Source organism: Pieris rapae, chromosome 15 (assembly GCF_905147795.1).
Source record: "Pieris rapae chromosome 15, ilPieRapa1.1, whole genome shotgun sequence".
NCBI classification, from domain to species: domain Eukaryota; kingdom Metazoa; phylum Arthropoda; class Insecta; order Lepidoptera; family Pieridae; genus Pieris; species Pieris rapae.
The window spans coordinates 3,627,008-3,653,516 of NC_059523.1; the positions used below are offsets into that span (position 1 = coordinate 3,627,008).

A 26,509-nucleotide genomic window follows, 5' to 3' on the forward strand; every position below is an offset into this window, starting at 1 on the left:
GATATTTCTGTATGCGGCTAAAACGTAGACCTTTTGAGATATGGAAAGGCAGAAAATATTCGCTTTAGAAATGTGATGCTGGAAGAGAATGGGGTTTTAGCATGTAGGAGATATATGGCTAACCTCTTGACTATCTAATATGCTAAGGGTCTGTTTTACAATGTCCGGATAAGTTCTAAATAAGCTATTTATTACTTTATACGTCCGATAAACAGTATTTTTGCGTTTCACGACTGTCAGCTAGCGCTATTAGTCATGAAACGCGAAGTATCTTATTTGGATATTTTATCTTTCCAATAATTTATGTGTTGCATAGCTGTTTGGTACTTTATCCATACATTATGAAACAGGCCCTAAGTGATCAAAAGGAAAGCATACCATTAAGGTTAGCCTCAGTCAGTCATGTCAGTCTGTATGTATGTATTGTCAGTCTGTATGTATGTCAGTATGTATGTGTGTATGCTAGTCTATATGTATGTCAGTCTGTATGTATGTGTGTCAGTCTGTATGTGTGTATGTCAGTCTGTATGTATGTATGTATGTCAGTCTGTATGTATGTATGTATGTCAGTCTGTATGTATGTAAGTCAGTCTGTATGTATGTATGTCAGTCTATTTATTTATTTATTTAAGTTCTATGTGAGCGTAGAGACCTGGCAGGAACATTAAATGGTATGAGTTCAAGAAGATCTGAACAACTTATTTCATTTACGCATATTTTTCTCAAAGTGACACAATCTATCAGATTACGCCTAGAACTCAGAGAAGGTAATTTATATTTTTTTAAAAGTTCCTTGTAATTAGCCCTACCACTATTCATCCGATAATTTGAAATGCGTAAAAATTTCTTTTGTACAGCCTCCAGTTGTCCGACATATATAGCGTAATGCGGATTCCAGATTGGACAGGCGTACTCCAACTGGGATTCCACGAGCGTCTTATAAAGGTGGATCTATGTGGTTTTGTCTTTGAAGGGTCTGGTGACTCGTGTTATGAAACCTAACATGCGGTAGGCTTTATTAATAATTAAGCCTATGTGCTTATCTAGGGTTAATTTGGAGTCAAAAAGGACACCAAGATCCCTTACAGACCGCACACGTTCGAGGGCATGGTATCCAAGGGTGAAGTTGGCGGTGATTGTGTTATGTGTTTTTCTCAGTATTAAGTCAGTAAAGTAAGAACGCCTTGTCGTCCAAGGGAAGGAAGACACTAGACCGCGCGTAACTTCTAGTTTGCCGTAGGAGGTTCACTTAGAGTGCAGCAGAATGACCTCTGATAGGCAACTATGGCGAAACGTCGTGAAGTCCATTACATCTGCCCCTTCTAATGCTACTACTACATGGCGATCACGAGTACTATTCTGTCAAGAGTGTAACAGACAAACAGTGTAACAAGAAATAAATAAATTAAATTTGAAAATATTTATTTTTAACAAAGAAAATATAACAAAATTGTATTATCACTTCCGTTGTCCCGTATTGCACATAATGATACCTGAAATAAAACATTTATTTAGTTTTTTACAATATTTTTTGTATATTATAGTAATAATAATACCTTATTAAAAATGGATAAATAGAATACTATAATTAAACGGCAAATTACTAGGTAATTGCAATAATAACACCACCCATAGGTTCACCGGTACTATTTAGGCGCCAACATAAATCCTTTTTGAAGTAAAACTTGAGCCGCATGGGGTAGTTTTTACGAGTCGTCACGAAGTTGTGCAGCGTTTTTGTCGATGAAAAGGGATAGAGCTATTGAGACCGATTAAGAGAGATAATGAAAATGAGTCGATGTATTCGTTTACTTAGTTACATATTTTTTTTAGATGGCAATTCTAAATTGTCGCATAACGTCTTGTGCAACAAACGCAGTTTTTTTATTTATATATATTATCAAAAAACATTTTCTGCGGCCAAATCAATATTTTTTCTCTAACATTTTCAGTAGATACATATTATCTATTATGATAATAAAAGTTTTGGTATCAAGCAAAAATACCTCGCACAGGGCATCATTAAATCAGCCTGTTGAGCTTTAACTGCTTAAATACTCACTTTATCATTGACATACTGTTCCCCGGCAGGTGTCGCCATAGAGAGGGCAGGGCCGCTCTGAAACCTTTAGCGGCTCACATTTAGCGCAAACTTGGATTACCCTATAAACAAATATCAAAGAAATTCACTTCCATTATTGGGCCATTTATAAATGACTTAACACGCTTAATTTAAAAATTAATATACATCAAAATGCCTCACCCATAATCACCCTTTTCCATCCACTTCGCGTCGAGGGCGTTGAGTTGATCAGCTTTGCCTTTGGGCAAACCGCAAATGAGGTCCGCTTTAACTGTGCGAAGGGCTGCGACCGGAGCTGGCATGAATCCTGCATGGAATTATGGTAGATATATACGATAGGGTGCAAGAATATTGCAAATGATTACAGGATACATTTTTAAAAATGCATTTAACAATCGGAATTTTAATTCTGTGAAATTAGTAAATTGATTTGGTGTTATTTTTCTTAGGTACAATCCGTATTATATTTTAGTCGTCGGAAGGGATGCGGCAAAGGACAGGGAGCATTACATTTAGCATATCTTATATCTTTAAACGAGCAATTCTTGTATATATAATTGGAATCTCGGGATCGGCTCCAACGATTTTCATGAAATTTAGTATACGGGGGGTTTCGGGAGCGATAAATCGATCTAGCTAATAAAAAAAATAACAAAAAGGTGGTGTTTGAGAAGTCCCAATTCAAACTGAAAAATGTATCTTCCTGACATCTATCGGCGTATAGTATAAAATGTATCTTCCTGACATCTATCGGCGAATAAAAATACTATTTTTTTTCGCAATAAATTGCTTTAACGACACAACGGCACTAAAGCTATTCCAGCATATATAATCTATATTGTTCATATTTCATCATAAGGAAAAAACGGGTTGCTCTCCGGGAGTGCCAGCAAAAGTGAACTTGAATATAACGTTGTGCATTTTTGATATTTTAGAATGGTTTTTTTGCGTTAATTATCAGTACAAAAGTACTATCATTTATGTGGAAAAATACAATATTTATTTATTGCGCTATCGTACACAAACATGACAATTTATATTATATTAAATACGCAGCTGTCTACTCTCCATCCGTCTTACGAATTTTCGATCAGGTCACCTGTCCTGACGCGAATTTAACATTTTTCACCCATTACAAAAAAAGTGTACAACGCCGCTAAAGAAGTTTGCAAAAAATCTGCCGTAAAGACAAAATCTACAGACATGGAAACAAATATAGTTAAACTTGTAAAGTAAATTCCCTTACCCTGTAGCGCTGGTTCGAAGCCTGTCATGGGATTCCAATTTTTCTCTCCGAGCAGTTTTCGATAGTTTAAATCGCCTTTGAACAAGACACACGTGGCGAACTGCAGTTTCCTATACAAGTCTGGATCATAACGCTTCATGTCCTTATAAACGTGGGGAGATGTCCAGAAGTCGTCGCTCTATAAATGTTCAAGTAATTAGTAATTAAATCCAATAAATTTTTTAAATATTTTAGTTAGTTTATTTACGTGAAAAATACGTATTTTTGATGGCTTGAGTAAATAAGTGTTAAACAGTAAAATCAATTATACTAACAAGAACTTCAAAAACACCATCTTGTACAAATTTCTCCCACTGTTCCCCGAGCTGTCTCAAACTGTCTGCAGATATCACTCGCGGGGGCTCCGTCTCGGCCGGGGCTTCGCCCTCGGCTGGTTCTAGAAAAAAATAAATACTGGCGCCACAAGTTTTCTAGATCAATTTTTTTACTCAGACACACGTTGAAATAAGCCGTCGATTTCTTAACATTTAATGCCTATTTGCACCGAACGGCTGAGAATGAAAACCTTCCTTTGACTTAAAGGGATTCAAGACTGTAAGACTGGTCGAGCCCTACGCCAGAACCCAATAATTAATCCACAATCTCAGATTGAAAGCAAAATGCGATCGGACCGTTACAGTCGATCAATCTCCTATCTGCATCCCAATAACCAAACCCTACGAAGATAAATCTATATAAACCAAATAAAAAAAATATTAATATACATGTCTATGTTTAAAACATATCAAATAGCTTTTTAATTATTTTAAAAACTTGTGTAAGTTTAAATCGTAAGATAGGATGTTGGCACAGTTGAACTGCCATTTTCATTCAAAGGACTATCCACATACACCAATCCGACCTACCATGGACAGCTTATATCGACAGATGGCTATTACAATCCGTTGATTAGATATTCGCACACTTATCAGTATTTGAATTAAATGTCTATCTCAGATGGTCAAATATGAATTGAGATTGTTTATTTATATAGTGAGGCTCGAGTGTTGTATATATCTTTAGCGGTCCACATACTATATGAATTATTAAATATGTACAGAGTATTATCAAAGTAATTATGCAAAAACAGGATGTGTATATATTATCACAATGAGAGAGAAAGAGTTAAACAATAGTTTTCTTTCCTTTTCGTTTCGATGTTATGGTTAAATAGAAAATTTCAGTTTGCATTTGATTTTTAATACATAAGTACTTAAACATAATTTCAAAATCATATACTGCATAAATTCATGTAATTAAAGAAAAACGCGTGGCCTGATAAAAGAGCGACATTAAAATCAAATATAGAGAGATAATAAAATTCGTCAGTTCACATTTAAATATATAATATATATATATTATGACAATGATATGTTTTCCAGTCTAATTTAAACATTATAAAGGTTTTAGTTTCGGTTTTGTTGTCTTTTTAATCGTACCTGGTTTAGTTTCCGGTGGTATTTCTCTCTTGTAATTTCCGTTAGCACACGATCCTATAACATATCTGAAAATAATAGAAAGAATTAAAAAAAATATTCAAAACTTCTATAATAATCAACAATATAACCTCTGGAAGTAATAAACAGACGTTGACAACTTGAAAATTTGGTTATAATATATATATATATATAATTATTAAACTAAAGAGACTCACTTGAAGTCCCTAGGTGTAACATCAGAGACGAACCAAGGAATCTTTTTGACATGGAATCTGACCTGAAAGTTTCCAAATGAATATACAATTATGGGTGTCAAAAAGTTAAATGACACGCAATAAAAAATAAATCAGTGTCGCTACAACCTCTTTAGGTCTTGGCCTCAGATTTTTGAATCTGTTACATGATCATTTTTAAATCTAATAGGCAAGTAGGTGATCAGACTCCAGTGCCTGACACACTTCGACTTTTTGAGTCTAAGACATGTCGGTTTCCTCACGATATTTTTCCTTCTCCGTTCGAGCAAATGTTAAACTCTCTCTCTCTCTTCAATCTCCTACTATCTCTTTTTCTAAGCTTTAACCACATTGCTCCAGATATTTATTTTTATTGTATTCATAAAAATATATAGAACTGGTATATATGATATAGAATGGTATATGAATACATTATATTTGAGTGATTTTTTAAAAGATATGTATACAATGATGGTACATATTTCCAAATACATGGGTCACAAAATGTGAAAAATAATGTCGCTAAAGAGAAAGACTTTTTATTACCCCTATATAAGACAATGCAATTTATTTACACTACTTTTTTTTAAATTTTACTTACAGTTTGCGGCAGACATATTTCTTAAGCAATATCCGAATTTTAACTAAACAAATAATGGGTTTCGCGCGTTTTTTTTACTTTTTTATTTTGAATAAATATATTCAGAATTATGTCAAATATTTTTTTTACCTTTTGTACGACTTTCTGTGCGATAAGGAAATGTGCTAAACAGAGGTCGGTGAATAACTCGTAGCCAGAGTTGTCGCATACTATATCTATAAAAAAACATATTTAAATAGATAAAAATTGTTACGATTAAAAAATTACGATAGGTATAATACTGAGCAACCCATAGCTTGCAGTATTATACCTATCGTAATTTAGTACATACAAGTAACTACACATTACTACATTTAGTAAATACAATTACATACAAGTAACAGAGACGAAAAAGGAAATAATCTTCAATATTTGGTTAAGAGGCATCTTTCTGGAATTTGCTGTAAAGGTCATACAAAAAGTTGTTAAAAGAAATTGGTAGTAGTGTTTTATCATCCGGGTTACTCATACCATTTACGTAAGCTATTTAATCCGACGACTACATAGTCAATAAAATGTTAAATATTTTTTTTTTTTAATAATTTTAGAAAATATTTTATAAATAAAAAAAAAATAGATAAAAATTGCTATATTTCTGTAAATCACCGCGATATGATTTTAATTTCATACTTAATAGTACGTGTTAATAAGAATTTAATAGGGAATAATAATTAAAAAATTACCGAACATGACATCCTGTGGTATAGTAAACTTTGCCGGACATGGCGGAAGTTCGGCGGGTTGTTCGCCTTCCGTTGGCGCAGGCGCTTCCGTTGGCTGCACAATATGTCAATTACAATCCACGACATTAATATATGAAATTCTGATACCGGACGCATCTTTCAACCGAGTTAAAAAAAAACTCGCAGGGAATTTCAATTCAATTTGAAGAAAAAATTTTTTGTTTTAACTAGACTAACTTCTTTAAATAAAACTTACCAGAACCAAGTAAAATTACTCATAGTGATTCAATGTTTTCTACGAATACGTACTACTAACAAAGGCTAAGAATTAACTAATCAGATAATACCTTCTGTCTCTTTCAATCACAACGGAAATACAATATGTCAGAGTGAGCACTTTAAACAGGCCACTTATAGTTACTAAACTAAATATAAAATTATGGTAATATATTTTGTATGTACTTTTTCCTCTTGGGGACACAAGGGAATACCCGCACTTGTCGCCAATCGGTTGCAACTGCACTTAGCTTTAAGTGACGTGTTCTGAAATATTTGTATCATCTTATTTGTTAGGATTTTGATTTGAATTTAGAACATAAACATGTTTGTTTGTGACCGATTCTGATTCTGTCAAAGTGACATTTGACCATTGTGACCATTCAAATTTGGAATAGTGCACAGACTAGCTGTTAAGCTTGACATCTGTGGCCTAAATAATGACTTTCTTCTTTTTTAATTTTAATGAATAATATAGAACATGGTGTTTTAAAACGACTCTGATTCTGACAAAGTGACATTTGACCATTGTGACCATTCAAATTTGGAATAGTGCACAGACTAACAGCTCAGCTTTACATCTGTGGCCTAAATATATATATATATATATATTGAATGTACGTAGTACTTACTCCTTCAATAGCCTTTGCAAAACTCTCAGCTCTGGTAACCACTAAATCCGCTATTTTGGCCGAATCGTCAACTAAAACCTGAAAAATACATATGTGTTATGTAATGTATATTTGTGCTTTTCATATCTTTTGTAGTCTTTAATGTTTTATTGAATAAAATCTTGAATAAAATCTTTAAAAAATTTATATCATAATAATTTAAAAAATAGCTTTACATTCACTTATGTCACGCATCCGTCAGAAAAATTCTATGTTAATCTAGTTTATGATTGCACAATTTATAACCTTATCCTTAAGATCCAAAATCATTTGAAAAGGATCGAGGACATCTCTAGAAGGCGTTGCCTTGACTCCTTCATTCTTTAAGGTAACTTGCTCACCCATAGACAACGATAGGTCACATTTGTTGGACCATAGACAAATCTGAAACAGCCGTTATTTAATGTTAAAAATGAACTTAAACTCGTCACTTGTATACAACGGATAAAAGACAACGACAAAATATGACAAAAGAAAACGAGGAAGACAAATGAAAAGATGGGAAGATGATTTGCGAAAAGTAGCTGGCCCTCATTGGATGCGTAAAGCCCGAAACAGAGATTGGTGGAAGTCCTTAAATAAGTATAATAAAATCAATCGATTGCTTGATCTTGCCGATTAATTATTAGTATTTTATTTTTTATTTTTAGTGATAACTTTTTTTAGTATTTCACACTTTTATGTACCTAGTATGTAAATACATGTATATTATATATATCCCAGCTGCACAAAGAAACTTAATTTTAAACAGCTCGCCAAGCTGGCCTTTTAAGAAATAATTGCCACCTAATTTACTTTATTTATTATTAATGATTCAACGATGCTAGAAAAAAGACAAAAGGAATTCCAGGTCAAGTACAAAAAGTGCATATCTAAATGTAACCAAAAAAAAATTCAGATAACAATGTAGACTTATTCAATTGCAAAATTAACATCTAAACTTAAAACTATAAAGAATACATAAATTAAAATAAACATAAATTCTCTATACCTTAAGTAAAGAAATAAAGTCCGCTTTCCTCTTGTCTTTATCACTTTCAGGTAACATTGTAAGCAACTTTTCAGCCACAACACACATCGGCTCCATACTATTGTTAAACGATTGGTCCTTTTGCTCGTCAAAAGGATCAAAATTTGCTAATCCTTTCCTAAAAGTTTCACCTTTTAATTTATTATGAAGTCTATATAAGTCTATCTAAGTCTAAGTCTGTACTGAATTATATTATAAATAATTGTAAACTTACATTTTAATGTATAATACTTACTATATACTGTATAAAATATATATATATATATATATATATAATATTACTAACGTTTTAATTTCACATAATTATTTTCGATTGGTTTGTGTAACAAATAGTGTAGGATTAACAGGGCGACGTATAATAAAACTTTGCACATATCCCATTCAACAGAGATACTTACGTCAATTCACAACCTTCTCTCAATCTCCTATAGACATAGCACTCACTGAACACCCAGGTGTTCATAAAATAGGTTTGGGCGTCACAACTCTCAATCCATTGGTTCCATCGCTTAGCTTCAGGGGTGTCTACAGTTAGTAAATCGTACTTTTTGTTTGTCACCAAATCGTTTTTAAGTTTTGACACGTATTGTATAAAGGAATGGAGGTCATCGTCGGTCTGAAAAATATGATATTATTTTAAGGTATTACGAGTGTCATGAGGACAAAACCGCGCCTGATATTGTAACATATTTTTTCTGATTTTAATACTTTTATTCAAAATAAAACACAGTTGTAGTAGCGTATTAAATTCGAAGCAAGGAATCTAGGAGAGGGGGGAGCATTAAGTTAATCAGCAACAAAATTGTTGGTCACATAATTCAATAGGTACTTACACCACCGCTTGCGGATTTAATTTTTGATCCTTCTCTTGACACATAATCTATTACTTTGGTTAATATCACAGGCATGCGTTCTTTAAGTGAATAGTATGCGAAACTCCTGTAACAAAAATAAAGACAAATAAGATTTTAACACTGTAAATGTCTTACAAATATTTCAACGAACTACCTAGTGTTAAAAAAAATATTTTAAAAATAAAAAAGATCGCCCGAACAGGGACTTGAACCCTGGACCCTTGGATTAAAAGTCCAATGCTCTACCGACTGAGCTATCCGGGCTCTGTGAGTGAGTTCGAATTTTCATTATAATTCCTAGACTATACATACTTAATTATTTAACATACATAGCATTGTTTATCTGAGTGTTACTAATAAAAATCTAGTGAAGATATGAAATATTATAAAATAAATAATGTATAAAAACAAATTAAAGCTTATGTATTAGACTTTATGAAATATATAACAAAAAAGTTGGGCCGCGATTTTTAAATTAATATCAGCAATTGTTAAGAAACTATCATTAAATAAAATTTAAGAATTATGATCTTTCACTAAAAACAACGACAAATGTACTAACTTCACTATTACGTAGACATAAATTAATGATCTTAGGTCAAGATCAACTATCAATCTCTAACTTAAGTAAACAAAATATGTTTTATTACTTAAATAAAATTTAAAAATACGAATATATGTATATGCCAACTGAATGATATAATGACAATGTGGGGTCTATCTAAATAATTTAAGAAGAAATATGAATGTATGAATGAATTTATTATAAGTGGGTACATAGATTGTATTGAAAGAAATTGTCTCAGCAGTTTGTATATAAACTCTGCATCATTCATAGATTAGGTGAGTGATACTTGGTAATTAATATTTAGATTATTATTTTAAAAAAATGAAATCGGCGGCGAAAAATTTAAATTTTATGGCAATCTAAGGTGTCACCAAGAACGGTCGAAAACGTGGAGTGGTTATCAGTCTGTTCGTGATGACCCGGTCTTTTCAATTCGGAAGCGCGCTAGTGCTTAAATGTGGATAGATCTTCATTAAACAGCATTTTACGCCAAGATTAAATCTTGGCGTAAAATGCTGTTGGCGTAGAGCTGCACCTCTACAAAATTCAATCGGGGTAAGAAATAAAGCCCCAAGTTCAGTCAGCCAGTTAGAGGTTTGACTTCGTAAATTAGGTGTGCGCTTTTCAACGTTTATCAACATTGTTTTCAGATGAAGCTCATTTTGAAATTAATAGACACGTATAGAAGCAGAATTGATGCTACTGGAGTGCAACGAATCCGAAACACAAGCTTCAGCGACCCCATCATTCGCCAAAAGTGACTGTATGGGCTGAGATGTCAGAGCGAGGAATTATCGGCCCTTACTTTTTTGAAGACGAAAGAGGGTGCCAGTTACAGTCAATTCAGAGCGTTATGTGAAAATGTTAGACGACTTCTTGGTGCCTGAGCATCAAAACTTTCCTGGCCATCTGCCACGAGTTCGTGAAATTTTCTCAGCCAAATTGATCTCCACGAGAGGTGACATGAATTGGCCTCCATGCAGTCCTGATAATCCCTACGGATATTTTTTTATGGGGTTATCTTAAATCTTAAGTCTACGCCAATAAGCCGACTTCTATGGCGCATTGAAAGAAAATATCTGTCACGAAATGGCAGCCAGAGCCGTCAGAAGTAAAATGTGTAATAATAAATATACACAACTTACTTTTTTTTAAACCAATCAACTAAATATGAACTTCCTCTTGGGACACCTTGTATTTGGGTGAATCGTTGGACAACTAAGTAAAATAATAAATAATAAAGCTCTAGTCTTCTTAAAAAAAAATCACATTGAACTATGGTTTCACTTTTGGAAATAGGCCCCACAATTGCTTAAAATTTTTGTTGGAGCTTATACCCGCTGACACAAAATGTATCATTTTGCTGGCAAAATCTAGTATGTAATGGCAAACTCAGTGTGACATGCATGTACATTAATTCACCTATCTTCCTAACAAGTAACCATCCCAGAATGAAATTTCTATCAATATTCAATCTACTTTAAAATTTAAATGTACTCTGAACTACTTATTAGGTTGTTTAGTATTTCAATATTATTATTGAGTAATAAATGTTGATGCTTTGGTGGACAGAAATAATGACCAATTTGTTTTGCACCATCTCATTCATTCTCAATTTTTTTTAAATAAAATAAATGTAATTCCTGACGTCTACAGATAAAAGACGGAGATATTTTTGAAGCTATTTGTAATTCTCATTTCAAGATTAATTCAATAATTTTACTTGATACTTTATAACTATGCTAATAAATCATAAAGGTTTCATATTTAATTTATGGTATACAAAAGTTATTAATTCTATAAATCTCTTAAATAATTTGTAAACAGTTCTAGCCATACAAGATAAATTTCATTGACCAGGATTAAGATTCAGTCTAATAGGACTGTTTTGTTATTCTTTATAAAAAAGGGAATAACTTGAAACTAATAAGTAATTAAATTACAAATTTAAAGAATATTTTGGTGAGCATTTACAAAGTGTATTGTATTTTAACTGAATTCGATCCAAATAAAGCACAAACTTTACTACCACTGAGGGATTATTGTGTCATACGTACTTTTTAAATGATCCTTGTAGCTGAAGATTGATTGGCGTAGCAACATTTAAAAATGGGGATGGTTTTTCAACTTTTATAAAGGGTCCACCGTAAATAAATTCTGGCGTAGTAGAGTAATCTTCAGCATCTCTATTTAGCTCTGTAGCAGCCGACGTTTGTTGAATTGAAGTTTTACTCATTTTCTTAAACGTATTCCAGTAACATAATAATTTTTAAAATAAAAAACTTGTGGCCAATAAGCCGACGAAAATAGAAATATGTAATTTATTTTGAATTTATATTTTTTTTTCGATTTTACATTTGTAATTTGACAATTGACAATGACTACGCAGACTATGTTACGGACAATATTATGACTTATATGACTATCACGAGTTATTACTTAATACTATCACACAAACTGTTTGCTATATTGCGATTGCAACATAACAATGTGTTAGGTAGGTACAGATAAATATATATTTAGCACTGTCTTTTGTCACTTCCACTTAAAATATATGTTGTATTCAATTTAATCCATAATATTATTATATTATAACGTAACATATTTATAGATATTGTGCTAAACATCTTAACTAATAAAAAAAATAGTTGTTAACACAAATTCTAAATCGAAATTGTATAATGTAAAAAAAAATTTGAAGGTGAGTTATGTTTAATTTAAAACATTTTTAATAAATTAATATTAATACACACTTACATTCCAAAAATTCCACACATATCAACATTCCGTGGTGTAACAATTCGCATTACATGTAAATTTTCAGTATCAACAGGCCAATCATAAGCCGGTGTAGGTGACCAAATTAGCTGTTTACGTTATGTCGTTTGATACGTGAATAAATTGTTCTGAAAAGAACAGTTTATACGTTCACGTTATGTCGTTTGATACGCGAATAAATTGTTCTGAAAAGAACAGTTGTACGTTTGCGTAAGATACAAGTGTGTTCTGAAAAGAACAGTTTTATCAGTGTTGTCGCATAGGCTATAGGCATATCGAAGTGATCTCAAGAGAGCACATCCGAACGCTTCAGCCGCTGCGCGCAGAAAAGGGTCAAATTTTTGCCGCGCCTCGCTTTTGTTGAAACACGAGTCAGGTAGCGAAAGATCCCTTTCGACCACACCCTGCGCGTATTGGCTGAACGTTTTAAGTCAACATGTCATTACTACTTTTAAGGATAGTCTAAGTTTTTTATACAAATGTATCTATTTTTGTAAAATATTTCATTCCATATTCAAGATTCAATATACACGCTTATATACTCAGTTCCATCTTTACCTCTTCTCGACAAGTTATTAGGGAGTTTTATTTTATCAACAACCAAACATCTCCTAAAGTGAAATATATCCTAAAGTGGTGACCCCAGAAGAACGCAAACGCCCTAGAAGAACGAAAAGGCCTAGAAGAAAAACCTCCGAGAAGAACACCAACCAATCGAAGATGTCGAACTCACAAAATTCCGGTGCAGAGCGTCAAGTATCATCTCAACCGTCGAGCCAAGAAGTCTCCGGCATCTCACTGTCGCTCCGAGTGCCACCATTCTGGCGCGACCAGCCGCTACTCTGGTTCTGCAGTTTCGAAGCCGCAACCGCCGACCTGAAACGAAGCCAAGCCCAACTCGCCCAGATGGTCATCGCACAACTCGAAAAGCAAGATATACAGAACATCGCCGATCTCATTTGCTCGCCGCCGGAAGCTGATTACTACAACGCCATTAAAGACCGCTTAATATCCATCTACGAAGAGTCCAACAGTGCGCAAACGAAAAAACTACTGTCGCAAGTCGAGCTTGGAGACCAGAAGCCCAGCCAGCTGATGAGACAAATGAAGCAGCTCAACAAGGACAAATTTCCTGAGAGCACCATCAAAATGATATGGCTCGAGCACCTGCCGCCACATATCCGTTCCGTGCTAGCCGTCAGCGAAGCATTCAAAATCAAAACTACGCTCGACGACCTGACTTTGCTCGCGGACAAAATGATGGAAGTACACACGCCATCTCATCACATCGCTGCCGTCGCAACACCTCTCGTACCTGCGTCACCAACACCACCAGTGCAACCGCACTATCAACAACAACCTACTATCGACACCCTCATCGGTGAAATAAGAAGGTTGTCTTTGGAAGTTGCCGAGTTACGAGCCCAACCTCGCGACACTTATCGCAACAGTGGCTCTCGCCACCGTTACCAACAACGCTCGCGGAATGCATCAAGAAATCACCACGAAAGCCGACGTGAATCACCGATGGAAGACCGAAGCCGTAGAAAATCTCCAATGCCGTACTGCTATTATCATAATCGGTACGGTATGGACGCGAAGAAATGCGCATCGCCATGCGGTTTTAAGCCCATCAACGGTCAAGCACACGGTCAATATCAGTCGGAAAACTAAATGTAACGCTAGCCGCGGCGGAATCTGGCGTTACCGAAGCATCACACCGCCTTTTCGTTACCGACAAGGTAACAAAACTTACTTTTTTGGTAGACACAGGAGCCAATATCTCCGTCCTACCAAAGAAAAAAGGCTCTCACGAAAAACCACTGCCATTCCAACTGTACGCCGCTAACAACACCGTTATACCGACATACGGAGAGAGGACACTACAACTTAACCTTAACCTCCGAAGACCATTCACCTGGAAATTCATCGTAGCAGATGTGTCGAAGCCAATACTGGGAGCAGACTTTCTACAGCATCACCACCTAATTGTTGATGTTAAAAACAGAAGATTGATCGACGGGAAAACACAGCTGGTAACAAACGCTCAACTCAGTACTGGAAACATACCTACAGTTCGCAGTATCGACATTGAGCATAATTACCATAATATACTGGCAGATTTCCCTGGGACGACTAGAATCACGTCAATGAAACTAAGTCCCAAACATTCCGTCGAACACTTCATAGAAACGAACGGACCGCCCCTTCACTGCAGGCCACGCCCCATTGCACCGCATCGCTACGAAATGGTCAGAAAAGAATTCCAAAACATGATTGACCAAGGGTTATGCAGACCAAGCAAAAGCCCTTGGGCCTCACCTCTTCACGTTGTGCCGAAGAAAAATGGAGAGTTACGCGTGTGTGGCGATTACAGAAGGCTCAACGCAATAACTAAGCCCGATCGCTATCCCATACCACGCATACGTGACTTTACATATCAACTCGCAGGGAAGAAAATTTTCTCCACGCTGGACCTCAACCGAGCTTACCAGCAGCTACCAGTCAGCGAGCAAGATGTGGAGAAAACCGCCATTATCACACCATTTGGCCTTTTCGAGTTTCCACGCATGTGCCCCGGTCTAAAGAACGCCGGTCAGACATTCCAACGCTTCATTCACGAAGTACTGCGTGAACTCGACTTTGTATTTCCATTCGTCGACGACTTGCTCGTAGCATCAACCAATGAGGAAGAGCACCGAAAACACCTACGTACCGTACTACAGAGATTAGATGAATACGGCATTACCATCAATCCATCAAAATGTGTTTTCGGCCAGCCAACGGTTAAATTCCTCGGTCACCAAGTCACGGCGGAAGGAATACAGCCACCACAAGAGAAAGTACAAGCAATCACAGACTTCCCGAAGCCACAAACGATAGAAGAGCTACGACGTTTTCTCGGCATGGTAAACTTTTACCGCGAAAATATCAAAGACGCTGCGACCATACAAGCGCCGTTAAACTCATACCTACACAACGTCAAGAAGCGAGATAAAACTAAAATCGAATGGACCGCTGAATCAACGCAAGCTTACGAAGCATGTAAAGAGAGCATTAAAAACGCCGCTTTACTCGCTCATCCGTCTCATCATGCGACACTTGCTATATTCAGCGACGCGAGTGATAAAACAGCTGGTGCCGCTCTCAATCAATTCATCAACAACACGTGGCAACCACTTGGCTATTTTTCGAAGAAATTCACCGACGCACAGACTCGATACAGCACTTACGATCGAGAGCTACTCGCCATCTATATGGCTGTCAAACATTTTCGCAAAATGTTCGAGGGACGAGAAATAATAATATTCACCGACCACAAGCCGCTGACATTCGCTTACACGAAAACCAATACAAACAGCGAATCTCCGAGACGCACCCGACAACTACTCTATATCAGCGAATTTACAACTGATATACGACACGTCAGTGGGTCGCAAAACGCAGCCGCAGATGCATTATCACGCGTAGACGCTATTACATGTCCATCGCCTATCGACTACAACTTACTTGCAAAAGCTCAAGAACGCGATAGCGATACTCTCAAAGCACTAAGTCTACAAAGCAACTTAGCATTCAAGGAAATCAACCTGCCCGCGTCTAACATCAAATTATATTGCGAAACATCAACCCCATACGTACGACCGTATTTACCAGAGGAATATCGACGTATCGCATTCGACGCAGTACATAATATTAGCCACCCTGGAATAAAGACCACAAGAAAACTAATTTCGCAACGATACTTTTGGCCTTCAATGAACGCAGATGTCGGCAAGTGGGCTAAAGCATGCATACAGTGTCAGCGCGCCAAAATTCAACGCCACACATCAAGCCCATTAACAACTTTCGCGCCAACCGAACGCTTCGAACACGTGCACATCGATATCGTTGGTCCGCTACCTACCGCGACCACCGGACATCGATACCTCGTTACAATGATAGACAGAGCAACCAGATGGCCCGAAGCATACCCTTTATGCGAAATATCGGCTGAAGACGTAGCAAAAGCATTGTACGAAGGTTGGATTTCCCGTTTCGGTTGTCCTAAAACAATAACAACGGACCAAGGACGCCAATTCGAAAGCCGAGTATTTGCATCTCTTTCTCGCTTACTCGGAATTGAAAAAACGCGTACAACCTCATACCACGCACAGTGTAACGGTATCATCGAAAGATGGCACCGTGTTCTAAAGGCCGCATTAAAGGCAAGATTACAAACCGCAAGAAGCTGGATCAACGAACTACCAACCGTCCTACTTGGAGTACGCACCGCTATGCGAAGTGACACTGGCGTAAGCGCCGCCCAACTTACCTACGGATGCAACATTCGCTTACCCGGTGATTTTCTATCAACAAACAATGATGCCGTAACCATGGACTCTGCCTACATCGACCAACTGCGCAACGCAATACGGAATTTACAACCAATGCCGAGCCAACCTCATAGCAATACCAAACCGATATTTATACACAGAGACCTACAAACATGTGAATACGTATTTGTACGCATAGACGCCGTAAAAAAGCCATTACAAGCACCTTACGACGGACCCTACCGCGTGCTTAAACGAGACAACAAGGTATTCACAGTACAATTGCCTAATCGAGAAATGAATATATCTATCGACAGACTCAAACCTGCCTACACCATCGCCGAGCAAGATATGCCTACGAATACAATACCAAGTAACGACAACAAGCAAACCACATCGAGTGCAACAGAACCACAAAAACAATCAAACAACCTGAAACATCAGAACGACAACGACAAGCAATATCAAAACGACAACCTGAAACACCAAAATGACAACAGCCTGAAACAACTTAACAATGGGAGCAATGTAACACCTACAAGGACAACTCGCCGAGGCCGCGTCATACGCCTGCCGGTACGCTTCGCTAGAGGGGGAATCCTGTAGGTGACCAAATTAGCTGTTTACGTTATGTCGTTTGATACGTGAATAAATTGTTCTGAAAAGAACAGTTTATACGTTCACGTTATGTCGTTTGATACGCGAATAAATTGTTCTGAAAAGAACAGTTGTACGTTTGCGTAAGATACAAGTGTGTTCTGAAAAGAACAGTTTTATCAGTGTTGTCGCATAGGCTATAGGCATATCGAAGTGATCTCAAGAGAGCACATCCGAACGCTTCAGCCGCTGCGCGCAGAAAAGGGTCAAATTTTTGCCGCGCCTCGCTTTTGTTGAAACACGAGTCAGGTAGCGAAAGATCCCTTTCGACCACACCCTGCGCGTATTGGCTGAACGTTTTAAGTCAACATGTCATTACTACTTTTAAGGATAGTCTAAGTTTTTTATACAAATGTATCTATTTTTGTAAAATATTTCATTCCATATTCAAGATTCAATATACACGCTTATATACTCAGTTCCATCTTTACCTCTTCTCGACAAGTTATTAGGGAGTTTTATTTTATCAACAACCAAACATCTCCTAAAGTGAAATTCATCCTAAACCGGCATTTTTTTATTTTTTTTTTATTTATTTGAATAGAACTGCAGAAATTATAATTCGCTGCACAACGTACGTGTCCATTTCACCACGAAACGTAAACTTGTGTTATTTTTGTTTGAATGTCGGCCATGAAACTATAAATAAGTAGTCTTACTCTCGCTGTTCAGTCGGATTCCTTAAACAATTTCTTCTTTTATCAACGTTCATCTTGTTCAAATGATAAACGAGAATTTAATTATATAGAAATCGGTTAAGCATTCCATACCATTAGGTAACAAATTTTTAAACCTACAAATATTCATATTTCTATCTACGAATGATTATACTCGAGCTTTGTCCTCAAGATTAGCATATAATACCGTTGCTATTCCGTACTGTAGTTGAGGGTAGATAAAACACCTTCGTACATTTATTTCGTTGTGCAGTGAAGCAGTGGCGTAGCTACCTTGGGTGGCACCCGGTGCGGAAGTTGATGGTGTCACCCCATCGAAAGTAAAAAACAATAAATTTAATCAATTATTAAAAGACCGGGAGTATGGCTCTTGCGGGAATCCCTGAATTCTGCGTGTGAGCGACTGTGCTGAGCGAGTGTTAGTGGAGTAATCTCTGAAAAAGAAATTAATATGCTAGCGATTTTTTTGGTTGTTCTTAAAGTTGAGAGAACGGGTGGGTGTTACCCCGAAAAAGGCTAAACCATTGCAGGGGGTGCATTAGTGGCAGTTTCACCAGTTTTGTATGAGTAAGGGTATCCCGTAGTTAATTCAGAACAAAGGCCTTGAAGTTAGTGAAATTTACTTATGGCCAGCTTTTTGAGTAAAATACCCCTATGTGCGTCGATAGCTCCTGCTGTCCTGGTTACAAAGACTTGTTATACAATGATTTATGTAAAATATTATTATTTTGAACAATCATAAATAATCTTATCATATTATGGGGGCTTTTCATAGAAAAATCTCTAATACCTTCCGTCATCTAGCTCAAGGCCGCTTAAAGTAAACTTTTCTTATTCATAGATTTTTTTAACGGCAAGATTAAACCAAGCGTCGATAGCTCCTCGTAGAAAGACTTGGTAGGTATACAACGATTATTATTATTACGGTATTTTCATACAAACTGTTCACACGAGAGCACGTTAATTCGCGTTCGCTCGTTGCGCCCCTTATTACTTTATTTTCTATTGCATGAGGCACGAGTAATGAAAGAATCGCATTTATTAAAATATTTTAATAAGTCTAAAAAATATTTAAAAGAATCAAACATTCAAAGGGCAAAAATATTATTAAAATATTGTTCTCCAAAAGGTGAGTTTTTTTTTATTATTTCTTAACTACAATAGGTAGTTGCACATTGCCATTACATTTATTTTTAATTTGTAGCTTACATCATCAAATATTACAATAAATTCCTATTGAAATGTTGTTCCAAACACTGGTAAAATCATAATTTAAGCCATCACTTTTTGAACCCAAAATATACTTATACCATATAAAATATCTTAAACCATAGATGGCGCTATACTCTATAAATATTTATAACAGATCCAAGGCAGAATCAAAACAAAACTTTTATTTACTTACAACTAATAATAGGTAATACTTAAAACTACAATATGAGTAACATAATTAAATCAAAGTTTTCTCTAATCTGTTCCATGCAACACAGGAATGGCGAGCCTATTTTCCATCTATATATGAATAAAAAGAGTGAAATAACAAACCTTAGTAAAAAAGCATTATAAATTATAATTTTTGCATAAAAATATACATGCACACAATAATTATATCATTAATGTTGTCTATAATTGTTATTAAATTGCAAAATGTCAATGATTTCATGATCATGTAAAATTAAAAACAAAATGGCAGTTAAAGTCAGTAATTATTTTAGTTACTGCGAAACCAATTTATAAAAATTTAAAAATGTTTTGGTCAAAGCATTACAAATTGTTAAAAATAGCATGATTTTGATATATTAAGTCAAAATTTAAAATTGTCGAAATAATATTGAAAAAAATAAACATTGTTACATATACAACTTATTCTATAATATTTATTGATAAATTTTAATAGTCCAAAAATAAAAAGAATACTTAAAAACTAATTAGACTCAAAAATGTTTCATGCAGAGTCTAATATCGAATACGAATCGTAATTGTTACTTATAGCTAAAAAATTACGGCATAATTTGTCATTATAATTAAAAACTAACAGTTAAATTATTGTCAAATATGAGTATTATAATTAATAAAAATGTTTAAACATGCAAAAATCGTTTTGCTTCATGCCTTAATTATCGAGATCATTTAATTAATAAAGATATAAAAATCATTTAAAATGTAGTTTGAATGAGGTCCACCTAATCTACAGAGATCTATATGTATAGATCAATGTTCCAATTTCAAACACCTTTAATCAGTACAAAATTCAAAATTGTTTCTTATACAAGACAACTTACAGACATAACACATACTGACCCGGAAGTTACCATAAGTGTGGATACACTTCATTTACATTAACACAAAATCTATAGAACACTTATAGAACACTATTAATTATTATAGTTGTATCGTTTTTTACCATTGCTCTTCATGCGGGTAGACTTCAAGGTAACTGTGGTGGATGGTGGCCGTCTCTTATTTGAGTCAGATACCAGTGGGCAGTAGGTCCTGAATATTAAAAAAAATAGCAATAATGAGAAAGTTATTTTAAGAAAATAAGTTTTTAATTTTATTATTTTAAATTATATTATTTTAACTGATTAATCAAGGGCATTCGCAGTTGGAGGGTAAGTTTTAATTATCTTCAATTTATTGTTGTGCGGTACCAGGCGAGTCCTAAATCCGTACATGCGAGGGCACGGTCAAATTTCTAAGGCAAGCAAGTGAGTATATGCTACCTAAGAAAATGAGGATGGAACTGATTAATCTTGCAGAGCACTGTTAACGACTAGCCCCAGTGTACAACCCGCATTACTAGGCCCTAATGGAAGTTTTTATGTGTAGAAACACTTGCTTCTACACGAAGGCAATACATAAAGAGGTGACTTCTATAAAATATAAATTATCCAAACAATGGATGCAATCTGAGCAGTTTTTTGCCTATTGCTTTATTTGCTTCAGCGTGCTAATCTCTGTCCCGAGGTCGTAGATTCGATTCCCGGTTGTGCACCAATGGACTTTCTATGTCCACATTCACTCGAACGGTGAAGGAAAAGATCGTGAGGAAACCGACAACTCTTAGACCTAAAAAGTCGACGGCGTTTGCCAGGCACTGCAGGCTGATCCTGATCACCTACTTGTAAGATTGAAAAATCTAACTATATTAATGGTTTAATGTGGTGGGACAATGATATAAGGTTTAAGAAGATATTTCTTACCTATGATTTGATTGAAAATAGATTTAAAATGATTTATATTTTATAACATAGGTAAGAAATGTATGTTTAAATTATTAATATCTGATATGAAAAATCATATCTTAACAATGTCTGAGCCTATTCCGACAGATATAATAAAAGCACTTACACTGTATGGGCATTGTCACCGGTTCCTCCACACATAGTACAAACATGAGAACGTAGGACAGGGCATGTAACTATCTGCTTGTTTCCGACTTTTACTTTGACAGTGTGGGTGCTATACACTTTTTGTCGTTCACCATTTTTCTTACAAAATGTGCACAGTTTGTCGGTTTTTATTCCTGTAAAATATATAAATATATGTAAATGATTTGTAGGTAGGATATCTACCTATCTCTCTCTCTCTCTGGTATAATCTTATCTTAATGGACGCTAAGTCGAATCGCTTCGGAAATACTCTAATAGTCGGCTAACAAACAAATGCACTTAAAGGAGTTGATACGAAATCTTTCCGATAGATGAACAGAACACCACGCCGCGTCGTAATGTTTCAACATTTCACACTACATAATCATTTTGATGAAAATAAATGTTTTATTATTTTAAATCATTTGATAAGTGTACTTTCCTACCTGAAACAATATTTCGTTCTCTTAGGATAAGACTAGGACTTAAGTCCTTAGACCCTAGACTAAATATTTGTTTGCAATATATTTTGATTGCTTGTAACCAGATACATGTAACTTCACTTTTATAAGTAAGCAAAATCATTCTATCATGTAGCTTCAAGAAAGGAACTACTAAAAATGTACGAAGAATTGTTTATCATTAATAAAGACATACCTGAAGATGACATAGTGTCTTCATTAAGTATTTCAAAGTTTATGGGATTGGTTATAGGCGAGACCCGTGGCATGTATCCAATAGAGCCAGGGCTGTTGCTTGTTATTGATGAAATAGAAGTTTCACTGAATATTCCTTAAAAATTAAAACTTGGTTAAATATCGTTTTTAAAATATAATTTATATTTGACAACAATTTGGTAATAATTATATATACTCCTTGATAAAATTCGCTTTTATGATTTATTTAAATTTTATACTTTTGTGGCATCAGATTGTACTACAATTAATAAAAAATAAACGTACTTATACGCCGTACGACTAATTTCGTTATTTGTAATTGAAATACGCATTTTTATTTATATTATATTCAAGAATTGCAGTAGTAATTCTTAATTAAAAGTTAATTAGGTACCTGAAGATCTAGCATCCCAATTTCGTCCCTCAAAACGATTAGGATTTCTTATAGGTGAAAGTTGTGGCATTTCACGACTCTTCATAGTTGGTGAAAATGCGTTTTCACCATACATTCCTTAAAACATACATAGGATACAAATAAAACATTTAATTAGCAATAAATATGCTAACATATGGTTTAGGATTTTTTGCATCTATTCTGCATTGAACAATTAAGTAAATGAATGTGTGTGTGAACAGTGTTTATTATTCTTGAAGTTATTATGTGCGATCTTTTGGTGCATAGTTATACGGAAAAAAAGAAAAACAACAAAAGAGAGAAGGCCCCCAGCTTCAATAATACAAGAAATACAAAAAATAGTTTTTTCTGCCAAAGCTATACCATCTTAATCAGCACTTTCCAACTCAAAAACATACTTTCAGACACATACAATAGAGCTCATATTTCAGCATCTGCTATATTAACATAAAAAAGAGAAAAAGTAGTTATACGGTTGCAAATAGGTCACACACCTGGAACTGCAAATCCGGCGTTTATATTAAGTTTTATAGATTAATTTATATAGAAATGAAAAAAATTAATATCAAAATATTATTTTATGTACCTGAAGATGATCTTCGAATTAATGTTTCAATATTTCTCTGATTTTCGAAGGATGAGACCGGTGCCATATTTTCCATAAAACTGGGGTAATTTTTATTACAAATTGGAGAAACTGAACTTTCACGAAATATACCTGAAAATAATTTATTACATTATTATTATTACACTAGACACACATATAATGACAAAAATTTAGTAATTTCTAAAATAAATTTTCATAATATGTATAATAAAATAAAAAGGAGCTTACTTTTATTAATAAGTAGTTGTATGATAATATTATTGTAAAGAAAAAAATTTATACCTGAAGATGAAGCAGCACCAAGAATTTGTCTCTCATACTTAGCTGAATTTCTTATTGCCCGTGGCATGTAGTCAGTACCAGTACTCATAGCACAACCTTGACTTACGGTACCTTAAAACATAAATTTAGTAGGTACCTATTAAAAACAAGTTACAAATCTTCTGTTTTCAAGCAAAATTTTGTAATATCATGTTTTCAATTCAATGTAAAAAGGAATTGGAAGAAAGTATGTACCTGATGCACCAACAGCCTGATTTATCCTCTCAAATTGTCTTATAGGTGAGACAGGTGGTAAAAATTCAAATGAACTGGAGCTCATAATACTATTTCTTTTAGAAATTGAGGTTTCACTAAATGATCCTTAAAAATGTAAATATTAACTTATAAAATTTTACACAGATAAATTAATTAAGTGAAAGAAATCATCTTTACATATTCAAAATTTCTTACCGGAAGGTGATTCCAGTGTTTCCAAATCTATCCAATTAGAATTAGATGGATGGTTTGGTACAAGTTTGGCTGCATGAGGACTGTCATAGTTCATGGAAGAAATTAAAATCTGTGAATTGGGTATGTCCATATCTAACTCCCACTCGTTTCGATTTGCTGTATATGGAGTAGAACTTGGAGCTGTACTTAAATCACGAAACCTATTCAGCGCTTGTAGCGACCTATTTGAAGGTTCTGAAGTAATTTCTGTTTCTTTGGTGGCAAACAACTCATTGTACAGATCCAAGTGGTTCTTTTTATTTGTTTCGGGTATGATGGTCCGCCTAGGCGCTGGTCGATCACTACGTGAAAATGGTGTTTCTGAAATCTGCCTGGAAACTTTGGAATGGTTTGAAAATCCAAAGAAACTCCTGTCGTTGGCACGGTGTATAGACGTATCGCATGATGATTTGAATAGTTGGTAAGGTAGAAATTCTGGCGTTTCAGTACTAGAAAGTGAAAGATAATTTTCGTACGACCCAGATGAAGTATCAGTAGAACTTGATGACATGTTCGAGGACGAAGACGGAATGAGGGAGAAATAAGACGGTTCATTTCCTGCAAAAGTGTAATTTTTTTGTAACGCGAAAATTTTTAGGTACTAACTAAGCTTTTAATAGACTAATGCTGTTAATTTTTTTATAGTTTACAACTCTTATATTAGGTATTCACATTAAATCTTGTGTCGAAATTAAAAACCGACTAAAAGCGTCGCTATACAAAGCAAGAAATAGCTGTTTATTATACAGAGAAATGCATACATTAACTTGAGGATAAGAGTAATTTTTGAGAAAGTTTATGCAACTTACCATCTCTTTCTGATCTTGGTAAAAGACGTTGAACCTGATCATATTCTCTCGGAAACGGTAGCATTTCGACCTTCAATTAATTGTTATATCTTAATATCTCATTCACCATCATTATCACATAGTGAGCTTTATTAACTAAGGCGAGTAATTATCATCGAAATGGCGTAACTTCCGTAAGCAAATATTAAGGAGCTTAAATCAATAGAATATCTTATCTAACTAAAATATTAATTAAATTGTATATTGTTAATAATTTTTCAATAAAGAGTTTATTATTGTCGTTAAAATTATAAAACATAATAAATAGTGGTTAAAAATATTTAAAAAGTCAATTAAGGACCATAACACTTCCAAAACTTCCCTAAAAGCGGAATATTCAAATTTAAGAAAACCATAAAAATATAAATGTATTAATAGTTCATTTTTTGACAGTCAACATTAGTAAATTAATTTTGATTTACTAATGAAATCGTTATTTTAATTTGTCGTTAACTATTTCATAATGCACAAAACTTAAACAAATATAAATATAAAACTAATACAAATATAAGAATTTTACCTTAGTAAATGGTAAGTAACAATGCTATGATTTTCTATAATGTTATATAATTTAATAAAAATAGACGAACCTTCCACATTCAAAGCAAAACTTAAACTAAATAAAATCCAAATCTTTTTTCTAAACTTGCGGCATTCACAAAAGAGAAAAAACTGCAATAACTCAGTGATAACAAGCATCGATAGGTTCCAAATCGATTCACGTTAAATTTAATTTCAAAGATAATCATAATCAAAGTCAAAATTTATTTATTCATATAGGTAACATAATGTACACTTATGAACGTCAAAAAAAGATATATTAAATGAATTTAATTTTATAAATAACTCTATAAAATCTTAAAAATAAATCGTCTTTCTCTAATTTTCCTAAATTATATGACTGTATTTTTACGTCTTAAAGCATTAAATCAAAGCTAATTTCAGTTCATACAAATTAAATAAAATATATGATCAGAATCAGGTGAAGCTACTTTCTTTGAAAAAGCCGATTGTCTCGTGTCATTCTGTATACATAGTGTATTTTCCTTTGATTTAAGCCGAAAATGTTTCTTCTAGTAGACACAAGATGGCGGTAAGCGTATCCTCAAATAAAATTAGTGAATATTGTTCATGAACAGCATTTACTATGATTTTAATTATATTATTTCTTTTATCTTTGTCTCACATAAACAATTTTTAAATAAAACATAACTATATATTATATTCAAGAAATTTTAAGTACAAATCAAAATAAACATTGATTCAGACCATCATTATTTTTTTTATACTGCAATAGATGGCAGACATAGTCTTCTCCCGAGATAGTTTTGGACGTAATTTTCTAAGTGTACAAAGAAAAGAATCAAACAAATAAAGGTAAAGATACCGAAAATTCTGGTTACAGCGTCGCTAATAAGCGAATATCCGTCATGTCATTTAGTCTAAGGAAATATTTAAGATTTAATAATTGAGAAGTTTTGTTAAAACTTACACCTTGCTGTGTTCATTATTACAAATATAGTGTAAATTAGATACTGTAATTTCATATTTAGAAAATGATATCTTTAATAGGTAAAACCATAAAACAAACCAGCGTTTGTAGTGTTTTGTGATAATTAATATCACACGC

The 26,509-nt window shown here is 34.4% G+C and overlaps 2 protein-coding genes and 1 non-coding gene across 7 annotated transcripts; all 3 read right to left on the reverse strand.

Annotated features, from left to right (window-relative positions):
* Window positions 1-1,407: 1,407 nt before the first annotated feature.
* LOC110994740 (damage-control phosphatase ARMT1) lies at window positions 1,408-18,138 on the reverse strand. 5 transcript variants are annotated; one of them, XM_045631360.1, is made up of 17 exons: window positions 18,038-18,138; window positions 12,520-12,614; window positions 9,174-9,279; window positions 8,739-8,956; window positions 8,302-8,458; window positions 7,557-7,694; window positions 7,272-7,349; window positions 6,826-6,906; window positions 6,364-6,457; window positions 5,771-5,856; window positions 5,023-5,084; window positions 4,808-4,872; window positions 3,644-3,765; window positions 3,330-3,507; window positions 2,264-2,390; window positions 2,063-2,163; window positions 1,408-1,493 (listed from the first exon to the last, which is right to left on the reverse strand). In XM_045631360.1, exons 2-16 carry the CDS (start codon window positions 12,567-12,569, stop codon window positions 2,067-2,069), a joined length of 1,659 nt encoding a protein of 552 aa, XP_045487316.1. In that variant the 5' UTR covers window positions 12,570-12,614; window positions 18,038-18,138; the 3' UTR covers window positions 1,408-1,493; window positions 2,063-2,066. The 5 variants fall into 5 exon arrangements, with proteins under 5 accessions (XP_045487316.1, XP_045487315.1, XP_022117267.2 ...); XM_045631359.1 differs by having other exon boundaries at window positions 12,520-12,611; window positions 18,024-18,113; XM_022261575.2 differs by lacking the exon at window positions 18,038-18,138 and adding an exon at window positions 11,820-12,001.
* On the reverse strand, window positions 9,386-9,458 carry Trnak-uuu. The gene has a single exon. It is a non-coding gene; the product is annotated as a tRNA-Lys (tRNA).
* A 2,033-nt stretch (window positions 18,139-20,171) lies between the features above and the next one.
* LOC110994833 lies at window positions 20,172-24,971 on the reverse strand. The gene is made up of 9 exons (XM_022261711.2): window positions 24,841-24,971; window positions 23,993-24,589; window positions 23,777-23,902; window positions 23,543-23,653; window positions 23,240-23,371; window positions 22,633-22,749; window positions 22,219-22,353; window positions 21,542-21,716; window positions 20,172-20,683 (listed from the first exon to the last, which is right to left on the reverse strand). Exons 1-9 carry the CDS (start codon window positions 24,902-24,904, stop codon window positions 20,566-20,568), a joined length of 1,575 nt encoding a protein of 524 aa, XP_022117403.2. The 5' UTR covers window positions 24,905-24,971; the 3' UTR covers window positions 20,172-20,565.
* Between the last annotated feature and the right edge of the window lie 1,538 nt (window positions 24,972-26,509).